This window comes from Acromyrmex echinatior, chromosome 4 (assembly GCF_024713525.1).
Source record: "Acromyrmex echinatior isolate Ae372 chromosome 4, ASM2471352v2, whole genome shotgun sequence".
NCBI classification, from domain to species: domain Eukaryota; kingdom Metazoa; phylum Arthropoda; class Insecta; order Hymenoptera; family Formicidae; genus Acromyrmex; species Acromyrmex echinatior.
Window position 1 is genome coordinate 13221530 of NC_141855.1, and position 23057 is coordinate 13244586.

The window sequence follows — 23057 nt, forward strand, 5'->3', positions numbered from 1 at the left end:
AGAAAAAAAAGTTTTGAGATGAAATAGAATTCCATTTATCTGAACATGGAGACAAGACAGTTACAATAACCGAATTTTCGAATAATAGAGGCTATAGCTCTCCCCTCTACTAATATTCAATAATGGATGCTTTCCATTTGGCGGTACAAATCGATACAAGTTCTGCCTTTGTTATTCATGAAATGCAAAGAAAGATAGAACATTGTGTCAATTTTGTCACTAAATGGAAAACATTTAATAGTAGCTGACGTTCAGATAACTAAAGTCGAACACATCATGTTCTTATTATCTGAATAATTCAGACAATAAGAGCTTAGCTATGAGTTTGTATATTTTAGAGATTTTCAAAGAATCTAGACATTTGAAAAATATAACAGCAATATTTGACTCTTTGTTATAAAGTAAATACAATTTTGGCCAAAAATATTATGGCATTTACTGTAAAGTATTCTTCGTTTCAAGAACTTACACTTATGTATAATGCTAGTATACCGCGCGCGCGATAGATAACAATGTAGATAACAGAATTCCAGACAAATGAAAAAAATATAAGTTCCTATTTCTGATCGAAGTACTGTAAATTTCCATTAAGTTTTACGTGATCCATTGCATATCCTCTACAATGCTGTCATGTTTGTCTCGTGAAAAAAATCATTGAACGTTCAGATTTGCCTTCGGGGCAAGGGGGAAATCAAAATAATATCATATTGATTAAATAATGATAAAAAACGACGTCAATTCAATAATCAATCAAACACTAATTTGACTTTCTTGTTCTCCTTGGATTGGAACTATATTTGGATCATATTTGAAAAGACAATAAGCAAACTTGTTCGTACACTTAAATGAAGTACAGATAAATAAAATTCTATTGTACTTATAAAAGTTCGATTCGAAAATCTACATATTTTTTCTTACTCAGAAATTCACACTGAAAAAATAATTCCTTGAAAAATGTTTGCGACGCACAAAGTTCGTACTCTTCCTGCAACGCTTTGCTTAACTAGCACGCTGGTGCGATCGTCATCGGGCAAAGCCTGGAAGGATTAACGTCGGGACGATAACCCGCGGTAGGATCACGCTGGGCGTGTTTCACTATTTGCGTCGGCATGCCGGCCGTCGCATCCTTGTTGCTCTTAGAACAATACTCGTTGCATTCGCCGCGTTGCAGAACGCGGAAGATCGATGGTACGGAAGGGATCCGTAAACACCGGAGCAGCATGCTGCTCCGATCTCCGGTATGCACGGGACGCGTTTCAAAGTCTCTCCGTCTACGATCGTTTCGTAGAAAACAGCCGGCCCGCAGCTAAAGAGTTTCCTGCCGCGCTGCAGCGCGACTCGTTTGACCACGTAAAACTTCCCCGTATATGCGCGATACGACCGCCGTTTATCCAATCGCCAAATGAGGCTATTTACGTTTACCGACTTTTCAGCGGAGACTTGGAAGATCGATAGCGGAATTAGTATTTTATATATATATATATATATATATATATATATATATATATATATACATACGTAGGCTAATGCTATCAACTTTGCATCACGATTCGCTTTTTAATATTTATAAAAGATATGATTTTGTACGATGTATGTTGGTCATTCTACATATCAACAAGAATTAATGTATATAAAAACGACAAATACGAATCACGTGCGGTTATTAGAACGCAATAATAATTTTAATCAGCAAATTAGTTCAGCAATAAAAATATAATAATATGACTTTTTGCTAGAGTGAATCGAAACGTTATATTATTATATTTTTATTGCTAAATTAATTTGTCTATTAAAATATTATTGTGCTCCAATAATTGCGCGTAACTCGTATTTGCCGTCTTTATACATTGATTCCTCAGTCATAAAAATATAATATGATGTTCAGTAATAAAAATGAATAATGTAATATTCAGTTTATTCTTGTCGAAATGTCACATTATTATATTTTTATTATATTTTTATTATCTACTAATTTGCTTTTTGAAATATTATTTTTTTAAATATAACTCGCTTTATCATAAATATCAAAAAAACCTCGAAACATCTGTTACAATTTTCTACGTACTATTCCATCATTTTTTATTATTTAGCAAAGTTAAAATCGTGTACTTCAGATTCAGCAATTTCAAACATTTGCAGCGCGCCTCATGTTTTTGTTGCGCTCGCAATTCAACTAATCTCTTGACCGAGTAAAGTAGGTCTAGCCACGCATACGATGTACATATCATGTATCTACCTATAGATTTAAGTAATGTATTCAACTGGCTAGAGCTGGAGAGCCGAGTCTACTTCTGGCGTTATCGGTCGCGAAGGTTTCTCGTGAACCCGGAAGATCGATCGATCGATTGATCGGGAGGAAGTCGCTCGCTCGAGAGAAACAAAGTGTACTCGTTCAAGCTCCGATTTTGCAACGATCCTGATTCAGCATCGCAATTTCTTCTTCGCGATTGACTTTAGCTCAATTTTTGAGAAATTATTAATATTGACCCTGAGGCTAAAACATTTCCTGTCCGTTAAGTGTCTCAACCGTCCGCTCGCGGAAGCGGTTCCTTTCTAAAACGATTCCGCTCTCTTTACGTTGATTTCAATATACAAATTTTTCTTGTTTTCATTCTACTTTGACGCATTGCTGTAATTAGACAGCTAAGTGATACGTACTTAACGTAAAAACACGAATAATTTTGCGATAAAACTTTATAACCGCGGAATATTACCCAGTAATTCCTAGATTGATGGTCGTATTATTAATCGGGTCGAAACGCTTCTTATACTTCTTGACGTAGCCAGTGCAATGTTTTGGAACAATCCTTTTTTACTGGAATGTTTAGCGTATCGTTGCACAGCGATATAAGTGCGTAATAATATATTATATACTGTATTTCTTGTATACTGCTTTTACTGCATTTCTTTAAACATATAATATGCGTTTTACTTTTACTTTTAAACAATACTTTGATATATACAAATGGAGAGGAAAGTTGAAGTTCTAAAGAATTCTTCATCGAGGTTTTATTACCAAAGTTATTTGATGTTTCAATTGTCTATTAATAGAGAAAAAAATCATGGTTTTCCCATAAGATATTACTACTATTGCTCTCTACTACTACTACTACTACTACTACTACTACTACTACTACTATTATGTAAGCAAAATTATGGATGCAATTGTCTCTCTCTTGTGATTTCCTTTCAAGTGAAAACTGTTCAGTACGGTACTTGCAAAATTTGAAATGTAAATCAACGCGACGCATTTTGTGTACAATCACGCGTCTAGGTGTAAAGTCGCGTTTACCACACTTTTCTCATGCTTAAAATTATTCAAGAAAATTATTATGCAGGAGACGTTATATTTTACCGTTTTGCGCACTTATTGTGTCTCATTATTTATTCCTCATTCTGCTATTTTTTATTATCGTTTTCGATACACTGTTTTTCCATCTAAATTGAAAATCGTCTGTAAAGTTCGAGTACCGGTCGCTCGTTGACGTTGGATTAGCATTCATCGATTCGACGAGACTACTCGGGTGTATCGTTCGAGCCGAACGATGACAAAGGGAGAAGTGAGATTATGCACCGAGCGCGGCCATTACGGCCGACAGCCCGTATACGATCGCGGTAATAACAGTACATTAGCGGTGAACTTATGCATTAGGCAGAACGATAATGAGAAAGGCGCATGCAGAAGCGAGGAGTCCCTTTTTGTAATCGGCATTGCGAAATTCCGATATCCTAAATCGCACCTTCGCGATATCGAAAACGACCGAATTAATCGAATGCGGTTGATAATCTCAACACTTCTTGACTCATTAACTTCGAGTTGCATGTCTAAATTAAAATTGTATAAAATTAGCATTTCTTATGTGTTTTCTTCATTAGATTATTCGAATACAAATAAATTCGTATTCGTATTCGATTAATCTAAATTCTTAACGCGACGTTTTCGTATTTAATTAAATGATCTATTTGCGGGTATTAAATGATTGTAATTTTAAAGATTATGAAATTTAAAATAAATGTTTTTTAATGTAAAATATAAACATTATCTATATTTACCTATGTTATTTATCAAATATAATAACGTTATGCATAGTTCTTATAAAACTACAAAAAGAACGATTATGACAAAAGAGAGAAAAGAAGACAAAGATGAGAGAAGTTTAACTTTCTTAATTCAGTACACACAATTTTTTTTAATTTAGAGCAGGCAGCAATAATCGGAGAAAAAGAGTTCCATTTGCATTCTTTAGCGAAAAAAAGAACGCGCGATAATCCAAACAAAAAAAACCGCGTTTATTAGCAGAATATTTTCCAGCTATTAAAAATTTTCTTTACGCTGATTAGATTATACTTTTAGATCCAGAAATAATTCTATCTCATAATCAACGGAAGAAACTTCCAGTAGTTGAAAAATAAATCGCGATATTATTTAATTTTATTATATATATATATATATAATATTTATGTTAATTCTTGTTCGAAAAAAAAATATTGACTAAATAATATTGATTAGTAAAAGCCAAGGTTTACCATAATTGCCATTAATAAATTATGCTACTTTAACAGCGCTATTAGAATTAATTTAAATGAGATGTAGGCATTTGAGAGCAAACGCAGTTTGATTTAGCGTATATCTGTTCAATAAAACTAAGTAATAAGTTTATAATATCTTTATAATAGTTTATAATAACTTTATTGATACGAACATTTCGACTTTTTTTTTAAGCCATCTTCAGTGTATATCATTAGTTTTTTACGGAAATACTTTATTACTTGTTGGATTGAGAAGATAGCCAATTTGAATATTGATAACATCCTTAAGTAGCTGTATGACTATTAAGATCCAACATACCAAGTATACTCATTCTCAAATGCCTACATCTCACATTTAAATGGTTTTTGATTACGAGAGCTTTTGTCAAATTAAATATTGGAATTAATATTCGCACTATATTATATTGATATAATTACGTGGATGCCGCACCCTAATTACACGCTTAATTCAATAATTGCTCGAAAGACGTTACACTGGGGGATCCCAAGGGAAGATTTCCGTTTATTCTCTTTGAGGTCTAGAGAAATCCTATCTTATAATTAGCGAGAAAAATGTCCAGCTGCAGCAAAATAAATTGCGATTTATTGCGAGTAACAAGTCACAAAAGACAGAAATATCAACATTATTTAATTTTATTATATATATTATATATCATATTTATTTATTATATTAATTCTTATTCCAGAAAGACTAAATAGTATCGACGACTAGTAAAAGCCAAAAAAGATTTTACCATAATCATCATTAATAAATTATACTACTTAAACATCGCTATTAGACTTAACGTTCGCGATATATTATATTAATATAATTATACGTGTCGCTGGATGCCGTGCCCTAATTGCACGCTTAATTTAATAATTACTTAAAAGATGTAACACTGGGATTTCCGTTTACTGTCCAATCGCGCTGTTGTGTGCATCATGAGAAATGTAGCGCATAATCGTTAACATGCCGTGGCGACTGCGCCATGCCATTCAATGTATCATTGTGCCGTCTTGTGGACAACCTCGGAATATATCTACATGTCGGTAACACCAAAGACGTTCTCTAAACGTCCGAGTATCTTTAAATTATAGCAATTTTAAATGATGAGCAACGGAAAATTGTCACGAGCGTGTAATTTCCTTCAAACGGTTGCAGTTTATTGATTATTACGAATATTCGTATTGCCGTCGTTATTCACGCAATGTATGCGCAACAGTCACCGCTAATTTGTTTACAGTGTATCGCACTTACGGGACTTATCCGGGTGAGTAATAAGAAAGTATCCGTGTAGCTACAGCTACTTGCGGAACCACTTTGTACCAACATCGCCAGTAAGAGCATCGATCATCGAGCCGTCGATTGACGAAGTGATCGTCAGTCATGTCGACGATCGCTCCGTCTTTTGCCTCTTATCTTAGAGGAAGGCGGATCGGCGTTGGAAAAAGGACTTGATAATCGGTGACTCGTGATTTTCGTCATCTCTCTCGTCGCGAGAGGATATCCATCGAGGAAAGCGGGGAAAAAACCGGTAGCTGGAATTATGCGGAGCGAGCGCGCTACGCGAGATTAGCACCGTGTAATTTAATGCAATAGCGTCGCGGTCGGCCTCGACGCGTATATTTATAGGATGATTCTGAAATTTTGTTTTAAAATCTTGCACAGGCGAGTTTCTTGTAGCTTCCTATTTCGATTTAGCAAAAATGTCGAGATATCATGATTTATTATGAGTAACATCAAATTTCTTAAGCAGACAAAGTACACATAAAATATATAAATTTATGCAAAATATGCACAAATAAATTGTATTTTTAGAATGCTTTTTCAATAAGATAAATTTCTATTTTGGTCTAACTTTCTTCTAATTTGCTTTCTAAAAAAGTATACAAGTGTCTAAGGATTCGATGTCACATTATGAGAGATTAAGAAAAGATAGATTTTGAATGAATAAAGTTTCAGGGATAAAAATAAGTGAAAAAATATTGTCTAATTTTAAATTAATTCTACTGTAATGAAACTTTAAATTTTATTGCAACTTTACTATTGAGGAAATTTAATTTAGCTCTATTGGGGAAAATTTAATTTTTAATAAAATGATAATAGTGGAGAAGACAATTTTTTTGTCAGAGCATACACTTCGTTTTGCTCTGGCAAAAAAATTGTCTTCTCCACTATTATCTTTTAACATCACTCTATATGTACATATCTACGTGCCGCTAAAACAAACGGACGAGCAAAGGCCTGCACTTCATAAGTCATTATTAACTCTACGTATAATTATGCGGCGAATCGGAGGGGTAAGTTTCCATCGTATAGAGCGAACAAGGAAAAGCAAGGATTCGCGATCCACCATTCGGAATGTGATGGTATTTATAAAATGCCTTAGTATACGCACACACATACATACACACACAACACACACATTCACATTGCCGTCCTTTGAAGAACTCGCCGCGCGATTATCTCGGCCATTCTAGACGATTAATCCTTACTCACTGCACAAAATCATTATGTCGAGGCGTAATATCGACATTAGTATCAAAAAGATGCGTATATATTATTCTTGCAAAGAGAATACCAGACATGGTCCCGTCTGATCCCCTAAATTTTATATATATAATAGTTCATCGAAAAAAACACATTAAAAAATTTTAATTACTAACAAGAAAATTTTTTAACGTATTTTTTTAGCAAATTCTTGAGAAGCGCGATTTATAATTTTAGCATGAATTATTGGGAAGGAACTAAACTATTATGTATATAAAATACAGCCAAATCGGAGGAGGTCATAGAAATAAATTCAACAAGACTTTTTCTCGAATGTAGAATTAAATGGCAATAATTAATTTCAAAGAACCAAAATGACATAACTCATACAAAAAGGAATGAAATACCACTTAGTGTATTTCGATAAAAATATTTCAGATGTATATAAAGAAAATTAAATTGTTGTGAAAATTAAATTGAGTAAATCCAATAAAAATCCATTCAGCTTCCCTGAGAGTTAATTATCGCATACTTCTACATGTGCATAGGTGAACAAAAACAAGATTAGCTCGGAATCACTTTTCTTTCTTTCTGTGTACCTGCAAAATAATCGAAGTGAGCAGTCTAGTTATAAAAGTCTATAATTAATATTGATTTAAAGAAATATCAATCCCTCATATTATATTCCCACATATTACATATATTAAAACATCATGAAAATTAAATTTGAAAACTTAATTACATATAAATTTAAGAGAATCGAGTAGTAGATATTATCAAATCCGTTTATAAATGTCACATGTCAGACATGTTAGATGTCAAAGATAGTGAAATATGCGATCGGTAAAATATACACTTAAGGAATATTGTACTAATGACGCTTGGTAAAGATCTGTGCAAAATGTTAAAAAGTGAAAGGCATGGGTCTAAGCTGATGAACAAAAAAAAAACCGGTCACGCTAAAAACAGTATAGTCGTTTTAAGCGACTTGAAGTCACAATTACGAGCGGATGGCTACGGATGCGATTTTCCATTTTATTTTACGCGCTCCACGACGTTAATGCCTGCCATAATTCCACGTATGGTGCGATTTCATGACAACAGCCGTTTCGTTACCGAGAGTAATGAAAGTGCCAGTGAAAGTTGAAGCTCGCGAATTGCGAGAGACGACCGAATGCAAAATTTCTCTCGTGTTCGCGCGATTAGAGTATCTTAAGTGCAACGCAACCTCTAAACGCGTCTCGTAAGTCGTTACTCTCTGTCTGACGAGAACTATCTATTTTCACTAAGAATTTTTGATTCCGAGACAGAGAACCGTTTGAATGCCGCGAGATAGGCTTAAGTAGCTTATTATTTTAAATGCACCTTCTTGAAGCGACTTCCTGGCTTCCACTCATAAATATCTTCAATTTTAGAAATTTACTATCGCCTCTCTTTCTCTTTCTTTGGAAGAATAGACATGATACACTTTCGTACAGCGAGAGTCGCTGTACGCAATTGCGCGATTGCGTAAAAACGTCGGCGAATTTCTCGATATGCAACAATAATCGCACACGCAACTGGATATTTTCTGGATGATTTACGGTCCGAGAAAGCGCAACTGCTCGCCCAATAATCGCGTGTATCGAGTTCAATTGAATTTTACAGCGCTCTGTCTCTTTAACAGCTCGGTCATTCGAAACAAAGAGCGTACATTGATTTTCTGCAACGCCATAAATTCCGCGGATAATAGAAGAAGATATAAAAGAATTACGCAGCGTATTAAAATCGATGTATCCATGGTGGAACTAGATATTACATTGCATGGTATGGAAGCAAGATCAATCCAAAAACCGTTCTAAATGCTAACCGGTCCCTAATATTTTTTAAAATACTTTTTTAAGTTGTTTATTATGATTTGCCAAATATAAGAGTAAAAAATCTGAAATACAAGGGTAGATGTATCAATTAGTGGACAGTTAGTGGACATGACTCAATTATTGGACGAAATTACAAAAATTTTAAATATTAAACTTTCAATGATGACTTTAAATAAAATCGTTCTTTATAAAAATGTGATAAGACAAATTTATTTAAAATCGTATATACCATTAAAATCTTAATATTTAACATTTTTGTGTCATTTCTATGACACAATGAATAATTTTCATTTCAAATAATTGGGTCATGTCCACTAACTGATAAATTTATCTTAATCGAATCATTGAACATTATATTTAGCTGCATTTAGGACCGAAATGTGTTATTACTTTGCTACTGCGCATCTTCCAGAATACAGCATCGTATCTAATTTCACCATAGTATCGTCGAACGGTGTTTCACAGAAAGACTACTTCATCCGTTCATGCTTGAACGCGAACAGTTCTGTGTCGGTTTCCACACATCACCGGCACAATTCTGGGATTCTCGTTACGAATCGTCTCGTCCGTGCTTCTTTATTCTCGAAATTTTTCCATCGCACCAGTTGACTTGTGTAACGGACCATTGTCCGCGTCATTGTCCTCGCTTTTAACCGAGCGCAAGGAGAACACGCAGAGAGCGAATAATTCGCGATGAATTCGAGTGAAATTAATTTCACATAGAATTTTATTTCAAGTATTTCCCAAAGATCTCACTATTCGATTCGGTCGGTATGGCGACGACGCAGGAGAAACGCATGTACGGAAATTTCCTCGACACGGCCTTGTGCACGCGCCAATGTCGACTTGAGCGTGCATAATGCGAGACACGCATGCGATAGCGATCACTTCGTTAACCACTGCCCGGCAAGTGCAAAGCTAGACGTGGCATGTCGCGCGATGCGAAAACATTTTAATTTTTATACCTACCTACCCATTTCCATCAATGTAGATTAGCTTTAATCTCGATTCAACTTATTCATTTTTTTCTCAAAATTAAAAAAAGATGAAGAATAAAGTTGAACTAAAATTAAATTTAGTTAATCTACATCGGTATGGAAACAGGCACTAATTAAGCTGTGAACTGATGCTATATTTCAAATTTTATTGTTTTAATAGTGTACACGGAGAGAGAATTTTTTCTTAGAATTTACCCTAAAAATATGACAGCCGTGGGACGACATTGTACAATATTTCGAAGAACTTTAATGTAAATCTCTCTCATTCATTAATAAAACTACAATAAAGTATAAAATAAGTTTGATCAATTTTACTGAAGTGCATGATAAAAATCTTTAAAATATTATATTGTATCATAATTATCATATTTTAAGAGGGTAAATTTTAAAAGAAAATTCTCTCCGTGTAGCAATAAGAATTTTTTTTCCTATTTTAATCTACCTATGCAATTCTAAGTCACGAATGGATTCGGACAATCGGCGCTCTACCGTGTCCATAAATCGCAAAATGTTCACATTAAGTTACAATCGGAACCGTTTTCACATCAAATCGTTTATGGGACTCGCGCCACGCTGCGCAAATTGCTTGTAAATAGCGTCCGCGCTTTGCACGAGAGCTTGGAAATGCCGTGATAGTCGCGTACGCGCCGTTCGGAACTTTAGGTGCGTGAGAAAATTCACGCCAAGAGAAGCGAGAGGCTCCGCACTGAAAGAAAAAGAGAAACATTGCATAATTAGGAATTGCAATACCGGTTACGTCGCATCTAAATGCATCCAGCTTCATAGAACACACACTCTCACCCCTTCTTCCTATCCAGCCTCCTCTAATAATATGCTCTCTTACGCTCGTAATCGACGTACAGGGTGTATCAGAAACAAAAAATAAAATGACAGCACGAATCTAGATTCGATTTTTCTTTAATGAGATGAATGCATAAAAATATTACCGGTATATTTTTGTCATATATTTTGTAATTATATATTTATGATTATATATTTTTGTCATTCAATTTCTGATAAAATAAATTTTATTCAAATTAAAGAATAAAAGATTCGAGTACTCAAGGTTCAATTCGTCCTGTCTTTTTTTTTTATTCTGAACTTTTTCTTGGAACAAGAAAAAGAAGACAAGTAAGTTGAACCGCGATAAAAATTAATCTGCATTGGTGGAATTCCATTCTTAGTCATTAATCTTGAGAATAAATACAGTTTTCATTTTTCCAACCTTATTTAGCTCGTACTATTTGACCATTTGCTTTCCTCATTTATTAAGATTAAGATCGCGAGTTGTGGGACATCCTGTAGATGCGAGTAGATGCAACACGCGGGCGGGCACTTATACAGCCGATAGGCGCGTATCTACGATTATTTATCCGTAGGTTGAACAAATACCACGGCGCATGGGAAAGGTCGTTGAAAAATCGCAACTCGCGGCGCAGCAGCATTAGCGGAATAGAAACATCGTTATCTCGCGAGACGATGCAACACGCAGGCTTAGCCTCGCCGCGCGCGTCGATAACGCCTTCGATCGTGGAGCCGGCCGAATGGTATTTACAGTGGAGAGCCAATTACTATAAGTTTACGATCGCGAGCGGCTACCTGCCAGCGAAAACTCGATTAGTCCTTAACCCTCACGTGTCGGACCCTTATCTTCTCCAGCTCGATCGTAATAGCTTGGACTCTGTCCATTCAGAATTCTTCTTAGCTGATCTAGACTGAGCACTGACGTAAAAAAAAAAATCGATCGTTTCATCGTTATTAATGATCCCAATGAAGCGAATCAATTTCTTTAATTATCTCGTAAGTTATTCACGATATTCAGTCGATTGAAGATGCAACAATAAAATTTTTTAAACTTCATTTTACACTAAAAAATGTTAAATTTTAATAAATATTTGTTTGATTCCGAGATGTTTACTAAATACAAATATATATTTATTTCATATAAAAATCATTAATTTGATTTAACTATCAAGTTTTTTATTAAGTAAATATTTATTTACAGTACGTATAAATGTTTACTTAGTACTATTAAAAAGAGATATGAATTAAGATTTAATAAATGTTTTCAGTATATTTAAAATAGATTAGTTACTTACTAATACTTAATGTTAAAATTTTTGGATTTGCGAAGAAATGAAAAATCTTTGTCAGCAAAGATTGGCTCCAAGCTTTGTTTCAAATAACAGACGGGTCTCCATTAATCTCGAGACACTCTACCGCGTGCGTGTTCACATATCATGCGAATAAAACATTAGAACGCGCGCGTACGTGCTCGCGAGTCGTGCGAAAAGTCTAATAATCGTCATGGTAGGAAACGGGGTCGGCGATCCCCAGGAGTCGCACGATCCGTTGAATTTACTGAAGTGAGGTACAATGTTTCCGAAGTAATCAGCGCTGCTAAAGGTCAGCTCGCACCTTTCTCGAGTAGCCGTTTATGATCCACGACGACGTGAAAACAACCGCGTGTTCCCTTTTCCCGCTCGCGAAAGCAGCAGGTGCGCTCGCGTGTCGTGCGGGCTGCATTTCCGCGCGACTATTAAAAAGCTATGATCGATCTATTTCTATTGCTCTGTGTGATATAAAAGTTACATGATATATATATTATTGCTCACAAGTAAGATGAAAAAAATCTGTCATTAATTTTAAATTGAGTCTTTCAATTAAAAAAATTTGTTTTATTTTATACAAATACCTGATTTTGCACATGTTTACAGCAGTATTTCTTAAGAAAGAGAGAGAGAGAATGAACGTACTCGTACATAGAACACTGAAATAATAGTTAATGATAGTTAAGAAATGGTCCTACTTGTAAAAAACATTATACTTCTAAAATGAAATCATCTATTTCCGCTAATATAGTTTAATTTTAATCTTGGTTCAATTAACTCTTTAGATTTTTCTCTAGTTTTAAAAATTAAAAAAAATGAAGAGTAAGTTGAACTGAGAATAAAGTTAATCTACATTGTTAGAAATGGATATTTATTGACCAACATTATAAATATAGGAAAAGTTATATCTGTTCTTTCAATCAAAAGTTTTATTTCAATGCTGTACATTTAAAAATATAAACTAAAATATATTCACGGAAATATTGTATATTAATAAAAAAATAGATGCGGAAGAAACCGACAAATAAAGTAATAAACTAGTAAAGACAATAACAGAATATTCAATATTGTCTTTTCGACAATATTTTTCGAATCGATTTCGCATCATTTTTATCTGAGCAAAAAAATAATGAGTAGTGATCTTTTGTGTTGCAATTTAAATGCTGATAATAATTACGTCATTCAGCCAAAATAGTTTTTCAATATAATTTAAAAAATTCCACATTTACAAAATTTTTAATTTTTCACTAAAAAAAATGTGATAGGGATGGAATGTGCATACTTAGCGTTTTGAAAAGAATTAAGGAATGGGACCATTGATCTTGAATATAATAAATCCGATGTTGAATCAAATTCTTCGAGCGATTGTATTTGATTTACACATGTGCCTGATTGTAGTAAGCAGATATTGGCACACACGTAAGGTGTATAACATTACGTAACGTCGCGAGTTTATGAACCCAAGCTTATGGATTATTCAAAGGCTTATATGAATATATGTGTACGTGTACTACCTGCCCGAGGGATACGGATTAACGAATTACTGTCTGAAAACTTTCCTTTCCTTTCCTTTCCTTGCACACGCGGTGAAAACCTCGGTAATTCAAACTAAGATATGGCTATTATTAAGAAAGAGAATTCCGGCTTCCGTTTGTGCGGGGCATTAACCCTTTTGGGATCCTGAATTTTTTTCAATTAGATCCAAGACTCGCTAAAGGTATTACGATTTTAATTGGAAGCGCTTATGCAACGCAAAGACAACTTCGCGAATCAGTTTTTTAGTTACAGCCTTTTCAGAAACGTTCGTATTACGAAAAAGATTCTATATTTGCGGCGCGTTACGGCAAAGATAATCACTGAATTATAATTAGTCTTAGGTATAGAATTATAACTCATGTTCGCTGAATAATACACTGAGTATAATATTTTTTACGGTGTACGCGCAATTTTCTTACGAGGGGAATAATTAGCCGGTTAGCTAACAAGTGTAATGCAACGGGTTGTAGATTAGCGTTACTTTATCTTCTCACAACGTGGTATACCGCCTTCGGCGACAATGTCGCGCATAATGCAATTTAGCGTTTAGTCAAGCATGTCCCTCTCTCTTTACGTGAATTTTCGACTTTCACCCGCAAAAACATCCTCGCGAGTGAAAACCTGCGATAGGATTGAGATAATGGAGTATAAGTTCCGCCAAATAATATAATGCTTGTCCATCGCGGTTAAGGCAACATTAGAAAGCTTCACAACCAGTCTGTGTATCCATTCAGTCGTCAATGTTTCAAGTAAATCACTAATGTCAACAATTGACATGGAATAAACTTTTATGTAAATTAATTTAAAAATTGGTCCACATTTGAAATAATATAATATCATGGCAAATATTATAATTAATATTTTTAAATATATAAAATAATATTTTAATTATAATAATATTTCTTATATTAGTATTTGATAAGCACAGACTGATTTTTAAATTAATTTACGACATAATTATACTTTATTCATATAGTAAATAATATACTCAAAGAAAAACATATTTATGACAATTATAAAGACGATAATTATACAAGTTTTATATGTATGCGCGGGCGCACACACACACACACACACACACACACACACACACACACACACACACACACACACACACACACACACACACAGTTGAATAACTTGTTTAATAATTGCAAAAATTATAAAATACGTATAATACATAGTTTATATATGTTAATTTTACGTATAAAAATTGTATAGTCGCTATTACTGTTTTCCTAACAATGAGTGTAATTATTTTGATATCACGAATGTACGAAATAATTATTTTAAAAAATCAACACTATATATTTAGAATTGAATGTACGCAAAAATATGATTTGCAATTTAAAAGCTGTCCCGCGCCCTACTATTATCGTTTCTCGTGAGTTTTACGATCTAACTCTGGATTTTCTTGGTCCGTAATTTAGCGGAATGCTCATCTACAACGTGTTCAATCCGCTCGCAACGGATCGTACCAAAGTCGGCTGCGGGCTGTAAAAGGATGATAATTATCGCGAGAGAAACGGGAGCAATCGCTCTTACGTTTATATGCGGAGAGAAAAATGGAGATAAACCATTATACGCGTAATAATGCTATTGTATTCGAACGTGTTCCGAGCACAGTTTTACTTTCGAGTCAATTTCGGACGTAATTAGACAATTTCTGGGCTTCTCTAATTGTAAGAAACCAAATACGACTCGGGCTCTACTCGGAATCGATCCCACGATTAATGACAACGAACGCTTCACAATTATTTATGAAGAGATGTTCTCAGTCGCGCATCGCAAGATTTTTTTGTAGATAAAGATCGAACGCGGAGAAGCATATTGGTTAGCTATGAAATTGCGATCGCCAACGGCTGAAAAGAACGTTACGATCGTTCGTGACATAACAGATGTTCTTTTTTTAGTATGCCGAACCGCACAATTAAGTCGCAAAATTGCATGTTAATTTAAGCGACATGTGTCCGTCGCGTCGTCTTGGCAAGCACATACCATATGCTGAACGAAACGTCCAAAGAGGTGCATCGAAAGTGATATTATATTAATCCTTTTCTACGACGTCATAAAGTGGTGTAACGCTTGTGGCAATATTCCGTCCATGATAAATAACTCGTTCTTCGAAAAATAATACGTATGCAACAGCAGTTATATATTTATTAACACGTATATTCAAACGGAGTTTCATGTCAAAAATATTTATTTTTGCTAAACAAGTTTCTTAATAAATTCAAAGTTCTTTTTAATTCTATAAATAGTCCATTAAGGCCAGGTTACACCAACGTTACTTTAATTTTAAGCGAGGCTCAAAACTCTCTTTGTTCCTGTCTCTTGTCGGTTTTAAAATGAGATAGATTTTAAGTTTCGCTTAAAATTAAAGTAACGTTGGTGCAATCGGGCTTAAAAATTGTTTAATAGCAAAGATATGTAAATTTAAGTTTGAACAAGAAAGAAAATAAGACAAGGAAAATTAATTTTCTGCGTCGTATAGAAGTCAACAATCTCATTGGTTAATTAATGGTCCGTCGAATGAGAGATGTTTTCTGCTCGATAGCCGGTAGTTAAATGTCGAAGAGATATCACTGCTGCTGATGGGTGTCGCTGACCTGCTGACACACATCTATCTCGAAATGTACACACGTGCTTCTTACGAAGTCCCGAGTATCTATATCCTAGAATACAGACGATCATGCTTTACCATCACGAGTCAATGAACCTGTCGGTTCCTTTTCACCTAAACTATTTTCTCGCCTATTCGTATTACATGACAATATGTTTGTTAAAATTCGAATGCTCGCAAATCACAGGACATAAGCATAGAGTTTGTAGAATCCTTTTCGAAACAAGTAGGGGAGACTGTGAGACCGACATAAAAAAAACAGTTTTGCTAAAGTATTTAAAAGTTTAGCTAGATACAGATATGAAAATAATTGGTCTATTAAAATAATTATATATGACACTCAAGTTGGAATGCTAAAATGTCAAAACTTTTTGCAGCACTACACATGATGCTTGAATTCCTTTCATAATTATTTTGATGATCAATCAAAATTATTATTTATATCTGTATGTACCTAAATTTTTAGATATTTTAGAAAGATCGTTCTTTTTATGTAAGGACATGTATTCTTGCACACTAATTATTCCTTTAATCATAATGAGTTTTGCTAAAGTAAAAAATTTAGATAGACAGGTTTGAAAATAATTTCGTTGGTCATCAAAAATAATTATGTAAGACAAACTGATTACTACAATATCAAACTTTCATCATGCTTAAATTTTTCATATAATTATTTTGATGACCTACTTTAATTTTTACATTACTTTCAGATCTGTGTATGTACTTAAATTTTTTAATACTTTAGGAAAATCATTCTTTTTATGCAGGGACCTTTATATTTTACCTTGCATACTAATTATTCTTTTAATTATAACGAGACTCTTAATATTGGCTGCTCAATTATATTACTTTGAACTGAAGTAATATACTAAGTAATATACTAAGCTCTGCTTAATCACAATCTAAGTACCACAGACTTCTCTATATATAACCGTCGCGCCGATAAAAAGTTCTCGTAGGAAACTACCAGAGTTTATTAGTGGAGGTTACCCTTTGACTTATTTTCAAGGGTTCACGATGAGATTCGCCCTCGCTCGCCATAGTTCGAGACTATCATTACGAGTACCCGCGATTTATAGCGCTCGCGACCAGATAAAAATCTAGTTATAGGAGTACCTATATGGAACGCCTGCATCGTAGTTCAGATATAACGATCGAGATAACGAGAAGATTTTAATTATCCGTGATAGGGCTTGCGGCATAAATTGATCGTCAGATACGATCTACCGTGCGATTCCCCGCTGCTTTCGATCGTGTGAAAGTGAATCCCCCCGTTTTGTAAATTAAAAAGATACAAAATAAATGAACTGCATTCAATCGTATTCAATAAATATACATATTTGGCATTCCTGCATACGATCTCTAACGATCGAAAAATATATTTTAGATAGATTCTAGCCATTCATTTCAAGATAATGTTTATATATATATACGAATAGCATATTTGGGCAATGCATGTGAAAATAATAATTTCACATGCATTACCCAAATATGCTATTCGTCTTTCAAAAACAGATATTCAATAAAAGATTATATAATTTCTGCGGAGAAATCTTCTCAGAGCGTAAACTTTCATAGAAAGTTATAAAAAGTTTCTTTTTTATTATGTACTTTGTACAAATTATTCAGATACTTACACGAAACGTTCAAATCGTCTTCAATTAAAATAAATAGAAAAGAGAAAACGATTGAAAGATTGATTCTCAAAGTAACATATCAACATCTAATAATAATATATAATACTCACCACAGGGGTGCTTCGCCGATACCTGATACCTCCGAAGTCTCTTCCTCTCAGTCCATTGTATTCTCCAATCCAATGCACCAGAACAACACTCGCGGAAGAGAGGCTAATTACGATCGCACGCGCACTAATTATCAGAGTAACGTGACACTTTGCACAGCAATCCCGGTGTTAATCGACATCTTTATTACATCACGACAAAGTAACAACGAGAACGAGAGAGATACAGATCATGCAGGGATATAATCCGCGCGAGATTGATGACGTCACGCGACTGGCGCGCGTACGAGTTGCGGGAAGCGGGAACGTTACCGCGGGAAAGACTCGGCCAACTTCACGCGCCTCACAAAAAAGAGAATAACGCGCACGATCTCAAGATGATAGTTATCTCGCACGAACATTTTACCGTAAATTATCATATCAAAACTCGAATAACTGTACGTACGAAGAGATACGAAATAGGATTAGAGTTCAATATCGCGGCGCTTGAAAATATGAAAAACATGGCGTCGCCGCGTCACGGCGTCACCAACGGTCACCGACCGTACGCGTCGCAGTTTCCGAACGCGACAGATTTCTCATAAAATACATATCTTAGCGACTCACCAATGTATGAGGGTTGAGTCGTACAATTGCGAAACGCGATGGAATCGACACTGTTATGACTGTATCTACTACAATGAAATAATCACCGACTTGAAATCGGTCCGCTGTGTATTTATGTACTGCTAAGCCGAATGTGGCGCTGTTCACTGCGATGTCACTGTCGCGAAATACGACGCGAGTCAAATCAGCAATCGACGCGGCGGTTACTTCACTCCATATATCGCGCAATGTATCTCAAATAATACAGAAATATGCGCGTACGTTTAGTTACAGATGAGTAATCGACACATCACAGCTTTTCGTTGCTCAATTTACATCGCTAAGAAAATAGCAAATTGAGAATGGAAAGCGACGATTCTCGTGCAATTCGTATTCTCATATTTCGAGTGAAATACTTGCTTCGGAAAACGGAAACGTCGTCCCGACATACCTAGGAGTCAAAGAGTCGATCACGGAGCCGTGGCGTCGTTTACTTAATTGAAAGAAAATGATCACGCCGTTCCATTCGTATCAACCGTTCGACAAGTACAATGCGACGCTACTCACAGTGTCCTTTGACCTTGCGCGTCACTGCGTGACGTCACAAAGGCTCGCGACGAACGGCGTTTCATAACAACGTAATTCGCGTAATCATCGAGCGAAACTACTTTCCGAAATACTTTCAATGGATGAGGTGAACGTAGGCTGAATCTTATTGCGTATATAATGTGCTCTTTTTTTTGTAATGTTATTCTGTGCTTTTTGAAACGTGAGTGTTGTGTGCTCTATGAATAATTAATGACTAAAGCTATTATTAGTTCTCACGAACAATGATCAGGAAGAATCGAGGTTATGGCGACTCGAGATTATGGTTTTTTCGAAGCAGGTATATTTTTATCTCTACACGGATTTATGTAATTGAGGTGAATAATGTGAAAGAATAATGAAGAAGAATAATGTGAAAACAAGTAATGTGTTACAAATTATCGTTCATCGCCTAATATCGTAGTAGAAATTTAATGGTAGTGTTAATAAGATTAATTATTTATTTGTAACCTTCCATGTGCTATGATATTTTACTCCCGTTCAATTCAAGTTTTTACTGCTTTAGGCTTTGCAAAAATGTAGAAAAATTTAGAATTCTTTACATTATCGAATGATTTTTAACAATTAATAAGATATTTTAAGGAGATCCGACTCCTTTTATTTTGGAGGAGAGTAAAATTTTGCTTGTGTAAAAAAAAATCCAAATTGCAGATGAAGGATTATACAAAAATAAGCAATTAATCACTGTCTTTCAATATTAAATTAGATTTCTGAGATAGAGTTCTGTTTGTAATTTGTTGCATAATGTGAGAGAAATTTAGAAAATTAAAGTATGTGCATGTATATAAAATAATACTAAAATACATACATATGTTGAAAGACATGTAAAAATACAAACAAAATCCTTTTAATTTATTTAATTATATTTTTTTAATATGAAATTATATAAATATAAAAAAATATTTCTAGTTTTAATTTTATATTAATTTTATATTAATTTTATTTTATTTGTTGAATTATAAAATATATTTAATTATATATTTCTTGAAATATAAAATTGCAAACAGTTCTTTTACATTTGCAAAATTCTCACATCACACTTTACTCATTTTACATTATGAAAAAAATTGTTATTCAACTATTATAAATTAATTTCATCAAATGAACAATTTTTTTTTATGTACTGACTTTTACTTTTTACTGATTTTGCAATTTGTGTCTGTCATTTTTGGATTGACAGTGTAAATTAATCATAACTCAGAAATTCGTGACATTAGAACTTTCAATTTTAATTACAGGTTCGTACAATGATTGCAATGAAGACAAGAGAGAAAGAGGAGAAGAGAGAGAAACTTGATATATTAATAACAAGTAACCTACTTCGCAAAGAACAAAATCAGGGTCCCACAATTATATGAGACTGCAAATCGCTGATGCAAATTGCGGCAAGAATGAGTCAGTTACCTTGAATATTTATCTCACGGTCGGTTGTATATACAAGTTAATTAGTCAACGTAATAACAAATTAATAAATATCCGACCACGCGATTATTGTTTTGTTTTGCTAAGAAAGCTTACTTTTATTTACAGTATCTTCTCGATATACAAAAGGATTTTCGTGTCGCATTGCATCTTCTCAAATATGAGAATGAAAAATGGAAAGAGAGAAAAGAACTAATTTAGAGAAGATACAAACATGTTGCATCGCCCTTAAATCTTGCCTTAATTACTAAAAAAAAAAATGCAGATTTAATAGAAATTACGCTGCATTTTAGATAAGCTGATTTACGTGACGAACGGATAGAATATCGAAGAATTAAATATCCGTTGTATAACCTACATGCTTCTTTACGGAACGGTCTAATAAGGTGAAACATTATGCAATTACTTCATAAGTAGCTCGGCAAAAATCATCGCGATTCCATCTGATGGCTAGCGATTCCGTCGTAATAAATCACTCATGCACATAAGCCGTTGTTTTCCAATCTACTTTGGTTGATGGAATAGCCGCGAATAAACGCGCGGTCTATTTCATTCTCATTAAATGAAATTTCATTTTCAGTAAATCATAATCATCCGCGGTGCCCACTTTAGACGATCTCTAGAAGTTGAATATTGCGTCAGAATTTAAGATAGAGTTCTGTTTATAATTTGTGTCATATATAAACTGAAAGAAATGTTTGAAATACATGCGTGCATATATATATATATATATATATATATATATACAGAAAATATATATTAAAATACATTAGAATATGCATATAAAATTATAAACAAAATTTTTTTTATATTTGTTTATATAATTATTTCTGAAATATAAAATTATAAACGGAACTATAAACTCCTTTTACATTTATAAACGGAAATATAAATTCCTTTTACATTTGCACATTTCTTATATTTCTTGAATATAAAACTATAAACAGAATTATATTGTGATATTCAGCTCCATGAGTTATAAATCGTCTAAAGTAAAGTGAATTTAAAAGTAGTATTGCATGATACATCACTTCCTTCTTTGAGATACAACTAAATATTCATAGAACCATTGATTCCGTGTTTTTCTCGCGATATAATTGACGAAGGAATCTCGTGCTGATAATAAATCGATGCCACGCCTGAAGACACGCAAGTATCGCGTCGCAGAAATATTTCCCAAATATAAAGTTCTGTAGAAACGCGCGCGCGCGCGCGGTGGATGGTGCAAAGCAGGGATGACCGGGCGTTCGCGAAATTATTGCGTGGCTCGCAAATGTTCCGTTAGCTACAACGAAGAAATTATTTACCATCCTATCAGCATTGTGCTGCATTAAAGTCCGGCCGGATACCGGAGTCCAGAGTAGAGAGACGGCTTGAAACTTTACTGCCAGGAGATGATCACCGTTACCGTTCACCGCAAACATGGCAATGAGCGTTCTTTTCTTTTCTCTGCAACTTCTCTCTCTCTCTCTCTCTCTCTCTCGTTCTTTTTCTCTTTTTTTTCTCGCCCGTCAATCGATAAATGGAGAAAAGAAACTTGTAACGAGGATTGTAAATCGTTAACGCATCAAAAAGAATCCCGGAAACGAATCATTTCGTTTGCCTTTTTTTCCTATCCGTGAGACTTTCCCTATGATCGATATTCCGCATGATTTATTATCGGTAGTAGATGTCGGATCGGCCGCGATCAAGTATCACTTCTTGCTTTCTAAATCAATCACAAGAAACTATCTTCATTAAAGCGCATAGTATGATACGCTTGTCATTTTTTAAATAGAATCTCTGTACGTTATTAGACGAAAGAGAAAAGAAACAATCGAGTTATGCATGTGGATTTTTGAATTCGAATGTTCACTCCTTCTATCTTAAGACAGGTCCTGCAGATGTATGGCTAAAATGTAATTGCCAATTATACGTACAATACAATTATACATTCAATGAATATTGGTTTACATTTATACAAATATTATGTCATGCTTGCATATTTAATATTTGCCAATGTTGGCGTACATTGGCACAGTCACTTTTAGAACATTTATACATTGGAAGTGTCATAGCCAATTTGAATAATATAATAAAAATGTCCTCAATGTCTAGCTATTCTTATCTATTAGGTGTTGGAATTAATTCGTAGCGTTTTTTAATGAAAGAATGTTATTTATTTCACATGAGCATTAAAAAATACATTAATGAAAGTACTTCCCATCACTTGTAAAACGCTACGAATTAATTCCAACACCTAATATTTGAAATCTGTTTATGCGTTTGCGCGAGATGATAATCGCGTTTAAACGTGGAATGGCATGATAATCACGTTTAATTTGAAATAGCAAAATTCGGAATAGTTAATTGAAAGGTTGGTATTTTTATTTCAAAATTGTCAAATATTTATAGGCTATAATTAATGCATGCATAGAAAGAACGACTGTGCTAAAGTATTTAAAAATTTAACTAGATATATAGATTTGAAAATAATTTTATTAAAATATCACAATGATTATGTACTGATATAAACTAAGTGTAAACTAGTTGCTAGAATATCAACATTT

General features: G+C 34.2%; 2 protein-coding genes across 8 annotated transcripts in view; one reads left to right on the forward strand and one right to left on the reverse strand.

Moving 5' to 3' along the window:
- Tdrd3 (Tudor domain containing 3) overlaps nucleotides 1-18044 on the reverse strand; it is a 76294-nt gene extending 58250 nt beyond the window's left edge. The window contains exon 1 of the mRNA XM_087405304.1: nucleotides 17899-18044. The gene's annotated coding sequence lies outside the window, so the exon portion shown is untranslated. The remainder of the gene's footprint in view (nucleotides 1-17898) is intronic.
- The window catches only part of LOC105146451 (uncharacterized), a 47936-nt gene that overhangs the window by 6486 nt on the left and 18393 nt on the right, over nucleotides 1-23057 (forward strand). For 3 of the 7 annotated variants that reach the window (XM_087405298.1, XM_087405300.1, XM_087405299.1), the window contains exon 1: nucleotides 19158-19366. The exons of 1 other annotated variant lie outside the window; for it this stretch is intronic. In XM_087405298.1, the coding sequence (XP_087261424.1) occupies nucleotides 19311-19366 (56 nt within the window). In that variant the 5' untranslated portion in view covers nucleotides 19158-19310. Of the gene's footprint in view, nucleotides 1-19157; nucleotides 19367-20324; nucleotides 20510-20616; nucleotides 20895-23057 lie in introns of those variants that run through there. 3 more of the 7 variants (XM_087405301.1, XM_087405303.1, XM_087405302.1) reach the window with 3 other exon arrangements.